Below are 11,585 nucleotides of genomic sequence, written 5' to 3'. Positions count from 1 at the left end.
TGCATCGTGGGGACAAGTGGGTGTTTGGGAAGCAAACACGCCCTCTCTGGCATCCGCGTACTCTCGCCCTCGCGTTGACCTCCCCGCCTCCGTGGCTAGCGCGCAGGCGCTGTACATTTTTTTTTTTTTCTTTTTTTTCCTCCTCTGAAACTGTTTACCTGAATCGAGCAATGTTTATAAATCAGCTCGGTCACCAACCAGCGTCTAGCAGTAAAGTTGGTAAAATTCCTGCTACTGAACGGATGGAGAACTACAAGGTAATCCTAGCTGTGCCTCTCCTATCTGAGTGATCTCTGACAAATCATTTAATACCCACCCCATCCTCAGTTTCTACTTTGTAAATGACAATGATAATCCCAATTCAAGGATCAGAGGTTAATCCTTGCAAAGGGTCTGGTGCTATGCTTGGCACATCACTAAATTAGTCTGTACTGTGGTGCAATGGAAAGGACCCCAAGCTTTTGAGTCAGGAGGACCTCAGTTCCAGGCACACGTGGACCATTACCACTGTATGACCTTGAGAAAGTCAGTGTCTCAAATTTGAGGTTACCCATGTGTAAAACGGGAATGATAATGCCTGCCCAGACTACCTCGAGTTGAGTTGAGTTGAGCTCATGAACGAAGAAAGTGTTGTGAGAGGTGAGGTCTCCTTGCCAGTCTTAGGAGCCAAGCCATATAACAGTCCATCATACAACTCTTCTCAGTGCCACTTAACCTTCTCCCTCAGATGCCAACCCTAGTTAAAGGTCTTCCCTGAAAGGTGTCAGTAATAAATAGACTATAATGGTATTTTCTGCTTATGAGACTAAATTGGAGGAGAAGGCTCATGTTAACTGAGCTTCCTGTGTTTAGGGCACTGTGACAAATGCCTATGCAAATTATCACACTGAATCATCTTATGACCATCTCACTTACCCATATATCCCACTCCCTACTCAATATTTGTCCAGCACTATACATCTAGAAGTGAGCTTATGATAATAATTGTAGTCAACCTTCACCAAGTACTATGTGCCTGTCACTGTGTGCTCAACAGCTCTGATGTTCCTTTTGCCAATGAATGAATGGCACCCTCCTCTAGTCTTTGCCCAAAACAGAAACCTGGGAGTTAACCCTGTTTCCTCTTCCTCAAATCCCACATATCTGTCAACCCCAAGTTTTGCCAATCCTGTATCTGCAATCTCTTGACTTTCTAACTCTTGCTGCCACCTACCTGGTCTAAACCACTATCATCTGCCAGCTGGACAACTGCAAAAGACTCATCACTGTTCTTCCTCCCTCCAAGACTGGTTCTCTGTAATCTACTCCCCACAGTCAAAATAATCCTTCTGAAAAACAAACCTCAGGATGACTTTCCTGTTTATAAGCCTTCAGGGGTCCCCATTATCCTTAGGATGAAGTCCACATCTGTATCATAGCTTCAAAGGCCTTTTGTTATCTGGCCTACATCCTCACCTGGCCTCTACATCCTCGCCTTCATCACAGCCTCACACTCTCCTCACCAGCTGTGCTGAACCACTTCAGTTTCCCAAGGCCCTGAGCTGGTGCTCTAACCTCCAAGTCATTTAACATGCTGTTCCCTCTGCCTAAAACGTTCCACTCTTTGGTCTTTTGCCTGGCCAATTCCAATTCATTGTTCGGCCAGGTTAGATTCTCCTGCCATCCATTAATCTTGGTTCTACTACACTATGTTGTAATTGCTTAATTGCCTTCCACACTCACCCCTGTAGATCAGAGATGTCTATTTTGTCCATTTTTGTACACCTCTAGGCTAGGACATGATATGCAGTTAATAAATATTTGGTGCATAAGTGAATGATTATCTCTATTTCACAGATTAGCAACTTGAGGCCAGAGAAGATAAGTGATCCTCTCACCCAGGGACTGGAACCCATGTCATCCTGAATCCAAGGGTTGTCTTCTGGGTGCTCCACAGAGCTCAGTTACGCTAGTCTAGAGTATCCAGTGGCCCAAAAGAGAGAGTAAAGGTAGGGGACATCCACAAGGAAGCGGAATTTGCCAAACCAAGAGATGCTTTTCATCAGGGTTTAATTCAGAACTGTTTGCTGTCAGGAAGCCTAGTTTTAAGTCTTCTCTAAGCAAGTGTGTGCTGCCTTGGTTCTCAGTTTCTCTATCTGTGAGTGAGGGGGCTGGAGCAAATTATGTTCATGGGGCATGTCTCAGGATCTCCTAGTCTATCTCACTGGCTGTAGATTTACCTTTTCTAAGCACCCTCTTCCACTTCTAGATCCCCGTCTTCTAAAATACACCAGCAACCATCCACCTCCCATAACTTTTCCCACAAAGCCCTTCTACTAGTTAAAAGGAATTGAAATTGGAGTATTTTCAACACCCAGTCCAACCCAGCCCCAAACCCACAGAGCCAGGAGGTGCTCATCCTCATCTCTCCTCTCAGGTTTTATTGGCTGATGGAAACTACATCTTGGTCAGCCACCAACTCCACAGGGACAGTGCTGGGGACAGGGAACCTGAGATGATGCCAGATTTCAGCCTGAGAGCAGACAGAGAGTTCTGGAAGGTGACCCAAGAGGGAGAAGAGAAAGGAATATGTGAAAAGGCATTGTGGGGGTGGAGGAGGAGATCAAGAAGTTTCTCCTGCCACCTACAACTCCTAGAGTTCAGGAATAAGCTGGGCCTCAGTCCCTGATGCTTCTGGACTCGTGCCCAAGAACATGGAGTCAGCCCATGATCTCTAAACACAGCCCAGTTCTTGCTGGCTGCCAGACTTTTATCTCAGCCAGTCCAGACTCCAGCCCAACCCAGGAAGGAGGTAAACCAGAGAAGAGAGAAGGAGGCATAGTTAGAGGTGGCCCCTATGATTAGGGCAGATGTAAATGCTGCAGCAAACTGGGCAGAGGCTTTGCATAATGTCACGGCAGCAGCTGCTATTGCTAGAGTTTGCTGGCGGCCCAGTGGAGGACAGGGTTGTGGGGACCCATTTCCAGCAGCCAGGGAAGGGGAGTGGTGTTTGTGCTATCTGTGTGTTTGGGGAAAGGCAGCCTAACCCCTCAGCCAAGGTTTAGGGGTGGCAGGTCACTGCTGAAACCACAGCCCATGAAACCTGTGGTTGCATTCCAAGCTTCAGAATTTGGCAGTTGTTGGGCCTGGTGGAGGGTGGGGTCTTCTTCTAGAGGCCAGATCATCAGTGAGAGTTCTCTTCTCTGAACCCCCAAACCTCCATAGCTCAGCCAGAGAGAAGAGGAAGTCTCACCTCTCCTTCTTGTGTCAGAACTGGGGAGGGGAGGAGCATGCAGGAGGCCAGCTTGGGTAGAGGGGCCAGTCCCAGTGTGCTGGGGCAAGGAGGTTGAGGGTCTGAGGAAGCCCAGCACTTCAGCTCCCGCAAGGAAAACTGTCTGGGGTAGGGGAAGTTTTCCATTCCCTGGCTATTTCCCCACCAGGTAGGCCACTCCATGAAACTCCATTGCATAGTTCTCAGTGGGGGGCAGAAGGGGTCCCCAGGCCTTCCCTTTTCTACCTTCCCAAAATATGGCTTTGGAAAGGAGTCCCCAAGAATTGGGAGGGCACTCTGGATGGGCAGGCCTGCCTGTCATAGGGAAGAGATCTTGACAGTCTCGGGAAGGAGGCAAGGGGTACCCAGGCTGGAGTTCCTGAGGGTGCTGCTGGCCCCACCACCACCACCGCCAGGGGAGGAAGGTTGGCTCTCATCTGGGGTGTTGGCAGGAGGGGTGGGGATACTGATGATGGCAGCCACGAAGTCCCGGCTGTCGCAGGTCAAGTCAAGGCTGTCATGGGGCTTGGCATTGAGGCTTGAGCGGCTGTGGATAAGGGTGGGAATATGGAAGGTTCTTAAAAAGTCATCTTAATACTTGCCACAGCAATCATGACATTTACTGAGTGCCTGTTGGGTCCCTGGCCCTGAGCTCAGTGCTTCCCCTGCACCCTCAATTATGGTGGTGCCAAATGAGTGCTCTGGAGTCAAAAAGTCCCGACCCCACTTTAACCTCTCTAAACCTGTCTTCTCTCATCTGGAGCATGGAAATACTATTTCCTACCTCAGAGAGTTGTGGGGATTAAATAAGATAATAAATGGTGCAAAGTGCTCAGAATAGTGTCTGGAACACAATGAGCACACACATAAAAGTGTTCTCTATCGTGGTTACTCCTTACAGTGTCAGAATCTTCACAACAGTCTACAGGAAGACGACACAACCTGGTCCCTGTTCCTTTCTGATTTTACCTCCTGCCACTCTTCCCCTCTCTCACTCCACTCTACACATAGAAGCTTCCTGGCTGTGCCTCTAACCTGCAGACCCATTCCTGCCTAGGGGTCTTTGCAAAGGCTGTTTACTCTAGCTGGAAAGCTCTCTCTCTATATATCCATGTGACTCACTCCTTCTCTTCCTTCAGGTCTCAACTCCCAATGTCACCTCAGCAAAACCTTCCCCAACCACACTATTAAAACTGCATCACACCCTGTTCTACACTCTCTATCCCCCATCCCTAATTTATTTTTCTCCTTGCCACATAACATACTGCATCGTGGATAAGAATCCACCTGTCAATACAGGGGCCAGAGGTTCAATCCCTGGTCAAGGAAGATTCCACATGCTGTGAAGCAACTAAGCCCATGCACCACAACTGCTGAGGCTGTGTGCTGCAACTATGGAAGCCCACACACCCTAGAGCCCACACGCCGCAACTACTGAGCCCATGTGCTGCAACTACTGAAGCCCGCGTGCCTAGAAGACTGTGCTCCACAACAAGAGAAGCCACCACAATGAGAAGCCCAAACACCACAACGAAGAGTAGTCTCCTGCTCACTGCAACTAGAGAAAGCTGGTGTGCAGCAATGAAGACACAGTGCAGCCAAAAATAAATAAATAAAACACACTGCACTATCTGTGTTTTTGTTTTTTAACTGTCTCATCCCACTAGAATATAAGTTCCATAATGTCAGGATTTCTGTCTGTTCTGTTCACCTCCTAAATTAAACTAAACTCCTAAACTAAAATGAACTCCAGAATGCCCCAAACTGTGCTTAGCATATAGTAGGTGCTCAAGAAATGTTTGTTGAAAGTACAAATGAAAAATGAGGCATTCCAAACAAGCAAACTTCCAGCATGGAGGAGTTTGGATTTGAGCTCGACTGGCGAGATCTGGAGTCATGAAATTTCAGACCCTGTGGTCCAAGCTCTGAGCTTCCCTGGGGAAAAGGGGGCGCAGCAGGTGGGGGTCCTCACCTCTGAGGGGCAGGGCTCCTCCGCAGCCCTGCCAGCGTGTCCAGCTCCTGCATGCTACCACGGCTGACCGAGGCAGTGGAGTTGGCAAGGCGGATGGCACGACGCTTGGCCCTGCGGGGGCAGCAAGAAGATAGCAGGCTGCCAGCTCCCACTGGCTGGGAGGACACGGAAGTGCTGCGGCTGGTGCGACTACCCAGCGAGACAGCACCCAGGGCCTCGCTGAAGGTTAGCTCGTCCGTGAACTCATGGCACTGTGGGCAGAATGGAGGCATGATCACAAGGCACCACACAGACACTGACCTCACCCCCAGACCCTTGCTTAGGCCATTCCTTTCTGTCAGTTGCTCTCTCTTCCCTTCCCCTGCCCACCCTTCAAGACTCAGCTCTACTGGGGCCTCTTCCAGGAAGCCCTGTGTGATTTCTACAGTTAGTAGTGAGCCTCCCATTCCAGAAGGGAGCTAGCTTGGTGGAAAAGGGACCCCCTTCATTCTGCCATACCACCTCTCATTAGGCCTCACCGTCGTCTTCTCTAGACAATGCAGCAAGTGGTGATGTTGCTGCTCGAAAGCAGAGCGGTTCCTGACACACAGTGCCTGCTCCTCCCCACCGCCACTGTCCTGGAGTGGATAGAGCAGAGGGATAGGGTCAGCCCCTTCCACCTCCTGTCACTGCTCACCTCTCACCCCAATCTGAGCCCCTATCCACCTCAAGGCTCCCATTCTGCTTGTACTGCAGGAAGGCATTGGTGGTACCACTCTTTGCCAACCGAATCCTTGCCAGGCGCACCTTCTACAGAAAGAGGAGGAGAAAAGATCAGGTGGGCAAACAAAAGGAGACTGGCTTGGGGTATGGGGAATAGTAGGTACTCAGGTGGAAGGTGCAGTTACCTGCTGTGCTCGGCGCTTGTCAGCACGCTGGTTCTGGTGGTAGATGCGGCTAAAGTTGGACACAATGACTGGCACAGGCAGAGCAATGACCAAGACGCCACTGAGTGAGCAGATGGATCCAAAAATCTTGCCAGCAATGGTGCTGGGCACCATATCTCCATAGCTGGGGCCGGGGGAGGTAAGCCAAGGTCAAGAAATATGCCCACCCACCCCTCAGTCCCCCATCACATCCCATCCAACCTGACTCACTCTGTGACCCTGGCCAGGCACTCAAACTCTCAGTTTCTTGCTCTGCAAACTCTGCAGGGAATGACCTCCCTGGCCACCAGTAGGGGTCAAGTGAGAAATGGGCCCTCAGCCCCTACTGTCTGCTGTCCCCATCCAAGATGTGCACTGGGCATCTGAGTCAGCTAGAAATCTATTAATACCCAGAATAGGGGAGAAGGAGGAAGTCACAGGCAGTAAATATAGCCTCCCAGAGAAAGAGTCCCACCACCACAAGTCAGTTAAAGGGCTCTGAGTCCTAGGAGCAGTTCTCTGTTTGTGTTGCTCCTGTGTGTCTTACCTTCTCTAGGTAGGATCCCTTCTTATCCCCCCAGGGGAAGCCTTGAAACTGTCCTCATATGAAAAAATAGGGGGGAGCTTTGAAACTCCTCCCTCTCTTTCTCCATACCATGCTCCTCCCGCCCCAATGGAGATGGAGCAAAGCCAATCTTACCAACTTGTTTGGTTGGGGGTGGGGGGGGTGAAGCTCAGAGAGGTTCCATAACTGCTTTGCTCAAGATCACAGTGTACTTTTGTTCTAACCACAGAACCAGATCTGCTCCACAGAAACGCAGCCTCTGCAGTCTTCAGCCTCTGGGCCTTTGCTCTGGCTGTGCCTGCCCCCCACCCCAACCTCCCCCACTCCCAGGATGCTTCTTTCTTATTTCTTTCCTTTGACTCATTTAAAACTCTCTCCAACTTGACCATTCTGGCTCTGTGACGTGTCATCTCAGACTATGTCCTCAACTATGAGACACCCTCCCAGGGTTGTTGGGAAGATTGAATAGGATAAAAAGATATCAAAATACTCAGTTCCAACCTGTTCTCAGTGCTCAGTATTTGTCGACATAATCGTGAACCCCCAACTAGAATTTTTCTTAGAAACCTCAAATCAACTTTTTGTACCTCTACTAAGGTACTGAGTAATCCTAATGCATTCACTCAACAGATCCCAAGCAGTGACTGCCTACCTAATCCCAGTGATAGGAATTTAGAAAAGGATCACAGTATCTGCCCTAGACAAAGTCTTTAAGAACAAAATAAGCTTGCTGATTTCATCTGATGCTTTTATCCCATTTCCTCTCAAGGACTAAAAAAAATAACACTGAAAATATCTTGTTCTTGGGAAACATCAAGGAATCACCAAGCCACAAAGGTACTGCCCCACACAGCTGATGAATCTAAAGGGTTGGGAGACATGAGCCCTCAAGATGGAAAAGAGGGTGCTAGAAAGCCAATTTCTATTTATCCTGCACCAGAAACATGAAGAGAATTTTCACAATGTGACTGAATCGCCCCTGGATGTTGAAAGAAAGAAAGTGAAGTCGCTCAGTCATGTCTGACTCTTTGCGACCCCATGGACTATAGCCCACTAGGCTCCTCTGTCCATGGGATTTTCCAGGCAAGAGTACTGGAGGGGGTTGCCATCTCCTTTTCCAGGGGATCTTCCCGACCCAGGGATCGAACCCAGGTCTCCCATGTTGTAGGCACATGCTTTACCAACTGAGCCACCAGGGAAGCCCATCTGGATGTTGAAGGGGTTATCATTTCTCATTTTGCAGAGGGGAAAACCGGCCCAGGGGGTAAAATGTCAACAGAAACAGTGCAGCTAAGACCATCCTGGAATCCAAGTCTCCTGACAAGGAAAATAAAGGCATTGTCAGAGGTGGAAGGGATTTGGAGATTAATCCAACTCTCTCAGTTTTACAGATGACAGACTGGAGCTCAAATAGAGAAAGAGATCATTGATCTAACCTTTTTTAATTTTACAGAAAAGGTGAGTATAATTGATTGACCGGGCAGCTCCCCACACAGGGTCTGCACTCACCCAAGTGTGGTCATGGTGACAATGGTATACCAGAAGGCCGCGGGGATGCTAGTAAAGTTGGTCTTGTTTGTGCCCTTCTCAGCATAAAACATAACAGTGGCGAATATGATGATGGCCATGGTAAGGGAAAAGAGGAGGAAGCCTAGCTCAGAGGCACAGCTCTTGAGTGTGTAGCCCAGAATCCGCAAGCCCTGTGAGTGCCTGGAGAACTTGAAGATGCGGAATACCCGGAACACCCGCAGGGTGACAAAGGCACCTGAGACATCCTCGTTCTTGGGCATGAAGAGCCCGATGTAATAGGGCAGGATGGCCACCACGTCGATGAGGCTCATCACACTCCGCAGGAAGCGACAACGGCTGGGGGCAGCAAACAGCCGCAGGAGGTATTCGCCCGTAAATATGAGTACACAGGCCGTGTCCATGCAGAAAAAGGCCAGTGGGAAGCGATCGCCACAGGGCTGCTCCTTTGGTGGCTGCCGTGTAGGACCACGGCACGGAATGGTCTCCACCACGTTGGCGATGACCGACACGGCGATGAAAAAGCCGGTCACATAGTAGAACACAAGGGCCGCGGTGCTCGTATGCGGGTTCTCGAAGGCCCGCCAGAGCCTCTGCCGCAGGGAGCTGCCAGCCGGCAGCGTTGGGCCATCCCCGGCCTGCTCGGCCTCCTCGTCCTCTGCCAGGCGTTCGGCGTTCTCCTTCTTGCGGTCCCGGTACTCTTCGAGGCAGCAGTCGCCCACGAGCTCAGGCACCAGGCCATAGAAGGCCAGCTCTTCGTCGAAGGCCTGGATGCACTCCTGCCGTGGGCAGTGCAGCCGGCCCGTGCGGTAGAAATTCAGCACATGCCGGAACATGTCCGGGTCGCGATCAAAGAAGTACTCGCCCGAGTCGGCGTCATAGAAGAATTCCTTCTCTGAACTGCCCAGCAGAGTGTCTGGGTAGCGGTCCAGTGTGTTCTTCCAGGTCTCAAAGCGCCGACCGCTCACATTCACCACCAGAACCTCATCCCCTCGAGATGCCTTCACCCCCGGCGCCGGGGGCAGGGGCTGCTGGGCCAGGGGCAACCAGCCCACAGCAGCCGCCCGCGCGAAAGGCAGCCAGGTGGCCACGCCTGCCGCCATCCTGCCGCGCCCCAGGCCCACGGAGACTTGGGGGAAGCCTTTAGGAAAATGTGGCTGTCTCCAGGGTGGTGGAGGCTTGGAGAGGCCCTGGGCCACTCACACAAGGAAACTGGGGGTGTCTAGAGAGGCCAAGAGGAACCAGGAGGAGGAACTAGAGATAGAGAGATGGGCAAGGGCTTGGGGCGTGTGTAGAGGGTCTTAGAGGGATCAGGGGGGTGTCTTGAGGAGGTAAGAAGGGGCTAGGGAACATGGAAAGGAGCAGAAAGGGGGCATCTACAGATGCCAAGAAGGATCCGAGGGAGGGTTCAGAGAGACTGAGACGGCTCTAGAGGATTCTGAGAGATATCTGGGGGTGTCTTGGAAGGAGCAGGAAATACTGGGGAGTTGTTCACACTCTCAAGAATTCTGAGGGAAGAAAGAAGGAACTGGAACCACTTAGTGGGCTTGGAGAGAGGATTGGGGCATCCAGGGGGTAGAAACAGAACCAGAGGTGTTTGCAAGAGGCTGAGAGTGTCTGGAAGGGGATTGTAGAGGGTCTGAGAGAATTGAGGAGGGCCGTCCAAACTCTCAAGACTTCTGGGGAGAAGATAAGGGGATTGGAGCCCCCTTGTGGATCTAGGAAAGGGGTTGGTGCATCTAAGGGGTGACTACAGAGCCAGGAAGTTGTAAAGAGGCTGAGAGGTGTCTTGAGTGCCTAGAGCTGCCAAGAACAGCCTGGGGGTGATGTGTCCACCCTCTACAGGAGTTCTAGGGAAGGAAGGAGAGGTAGGGACCCTAGCAGGGCTGGAGAAGGGGGTGGGGTATCTAAAAGGGGAGATGCGGGGTCACGTTATTTTGCAAAGGCTGATGTGTCTGAGAGAGAAGGGTATCCAGCCGGGCTGAGAAAGCCTGGTCCACGCTCTCAAGAGTTGCGGGGGGAGGGAAGGAACCTGGGAAACCCCTCAGGGCTGGGACTCAATTGGAAGGAAGTTGGGCACAGCCCCAGAGCTCCCAGAGAATCAAAAAAGGCTAAGAGGAATAGGAAGGGGGGTCCCCCTCAAAACGGACTAGAGAACGGGGTGGGGTGTTGAAAGGAAGTTGGGTGTGTCTCAGGAAGGGGGTTGTTGGACCTTGCAGGAGGCCCACGGGGAAGGCTAGGATCAGGCTGCGTCCTACCGTTGGGGGCTGGTCTAGGGAAACCACACCCCGAGGGGCTGGCGGTGTGTGCTGGGCATCGGCAAAAGCAGCATTGGCAGCTGGAGGAGGAAGAGAAGCAGCCACGGCCAGGCCTGGGAGAGGAGAAGGCAGCACAGGCAGGAGGAGGGGGCTGGGTCCCTGGAAGCAGGCTCTGGAAGGACACGGTCCAGCAGGACCTTTGGGACTGTCCCAGGGTGGGCTAGGGCATGGGGGCTGGATCAGGCAAGGACAAGGACAGCACTGTTGGTGGCCCCCTCCCCCTTCCCCAAGGGCCGTCCTCACCTATGTCCCCGTTGCAGCAGCAGCAACAGCGGTGGGGCTGGGGGTACCAAACACCGGAGCTCCTGCCCCCCTCTGCAGAGCTGCTCCGAGTTCTCCACCTCCTCTGGCTCTCTCTCCCCGCCCCTCTGAGCTTGCCGGGAGATGGAGGGAGAGGCAGGGAGGGGCCTCGTGGCTCCCAGAGACCCCTCCCCTAGGACAGCCTGAGAGGGACCCTGGGGAGACTCCGCCTCCTACAAAGCTGGTTGGGCCTCAGTCGCGTCATCTGGAAAATGGGGGTGGCAGGGAGCTTTGCCAATTCTCCCCACCTCCTTCCTGGACTCCCCCCTCTTCCTGCCCAGATCTACCCCCTCTGCCCCCAGGGCCCCCGCCCCCATCCGTCTGAATCAGCAGCACTTAGCAGATCGATCGATGGGGAAGCATCGGTTAATGGCCCCAGAGCGCAGAGTGCCATGGGGAATGATGCAGCGCTGTGTCCCCACCCTGCCCCCTAGGCTGGAGAAGGAGGCAGGGGATTGGTGGGGGGTGTTTTTCTAGACACCAAACCCCCAAAGCTGCTCCTTGGAGGTCCTGGGTTAGAGTCCAGCTCTAAGACACCTGCTGTGGGACTGCAGCACTGTCCTCCGTTTTCAGATGTGAAACAGGGGTGGGAGTGGGGGCATAAGGGGAGTACAGATGGGGACAAGGCCAGGTAGCACGCTCTCCCCCAGGCAGTCTCCATTCTGAGGTGCAGTCTCCCCCATTTGTCTACATCCAGGAGCCTCAAATCATGCCTCCTTCCCTAGAGGGCTCTGCTCCCAGGCAGCAA

The 11,585-nt window shown here is 52.3% G+C and overlaps 1 protein-coding gene and 1 long non-coding RNA gene across 3 annotated transcripts; one reads left to right on the top strand and one right to left on the bottom strand.

Moving 5' to 3' along the window:
• The first annotated feature begins 3 nt into the window (after window positions 1-3).
• Window positions 4-4,643, top strand: LOC122689135. Its single transcript, XR_006339727.1, has 3 exons — window positions 4-257; window positions 1,837-1,988; window positions 4,152-4,643. It is a non-coding gene; the product is annotated as an uncharacterized LOC122689135 (long non-coding RNA).
• On the bottom strand, window positions 2,398-11,089 carry KCND1 (potassium voltage-gated channel subfamily D member 1). Of its 2 annotated transcripts, XM_043895294.1 has the most exons (7): window positions 10,781-11,089; window positions 8,202-9,360; window positions 6,110-6,272; window positions 5,928-6,011; window positions 5,741-5,839; window positions 5,223-5,473; window positions 2,398-3,797 (listed from the first exon to the last, which is right to left on the bottom strand). In XM_043895294.1, the coding sequence occupies exons 2-7, from the start codon at window positions 9,320-9,322 to the stop codon at window positions 3,569-3,571; spliced, it is 1,947 nt and encodes a 648-aa protein (XP_043751229.1). In that variant the 5' UTR covers window positions 9,323-9,360; window positions 10,781-11,089; the 3' UTR covers window positions 2,398-3,568. The 2 variants fall into 2 exon arrangements, with proteins under 2 accessions (XP_043751229.1, XP_043751228.1); XM_043895293.1 differs by having other exon boundaries at window positions 8,202-11,088.
• Between the last annotated feature and the right edge of the window lie 496 nt (window positions 11,090-11,585).

This window comes from Cervus elaphus, chromosome X, assembly GCF_910594005.1.
Source record: "Cervus elaphus chromosome X, mCerEla1.1, whole genome shotgun sequence".
Classification (NCBI taxonomy): Eukaryota; Metazoa; Chordata; class Mammalia; order Artiodactyla; family Cervidae; genus Cervus; species Cervus elaphus.
The sequence above is the reverse complement of the archived record's forward strand: the minus strand, read 5'-3'. Positions and strand labels throughout refer to the sequence as shown.

Excerpts from the sequence above, each read along its gene's own strand:
- KCND1 (XM_043895294.1), bottom strand. The coding sequence starts at position 9,322 with ATGGCGGCAGGCGTGGCCACCTGGCTGCCTTTCGCGCGGGCGGCTGCT. Across the intron at positions 5,840-5,927 it reads AGCAGAATGGGAGCCTTGAG|GACAGTGGCGGTGGGGAGGA; the intron begins GTGGATAGGGGC and ends TATCCACTCCAG. Across the intron at positions 5,474-5,740 it reads ATTGTCTAGAGAAGACGACG|TGCCATGAGTTCACGGACGA; the intron begins GTGAGGCCTAAT and ends TTCTGCCCACAG.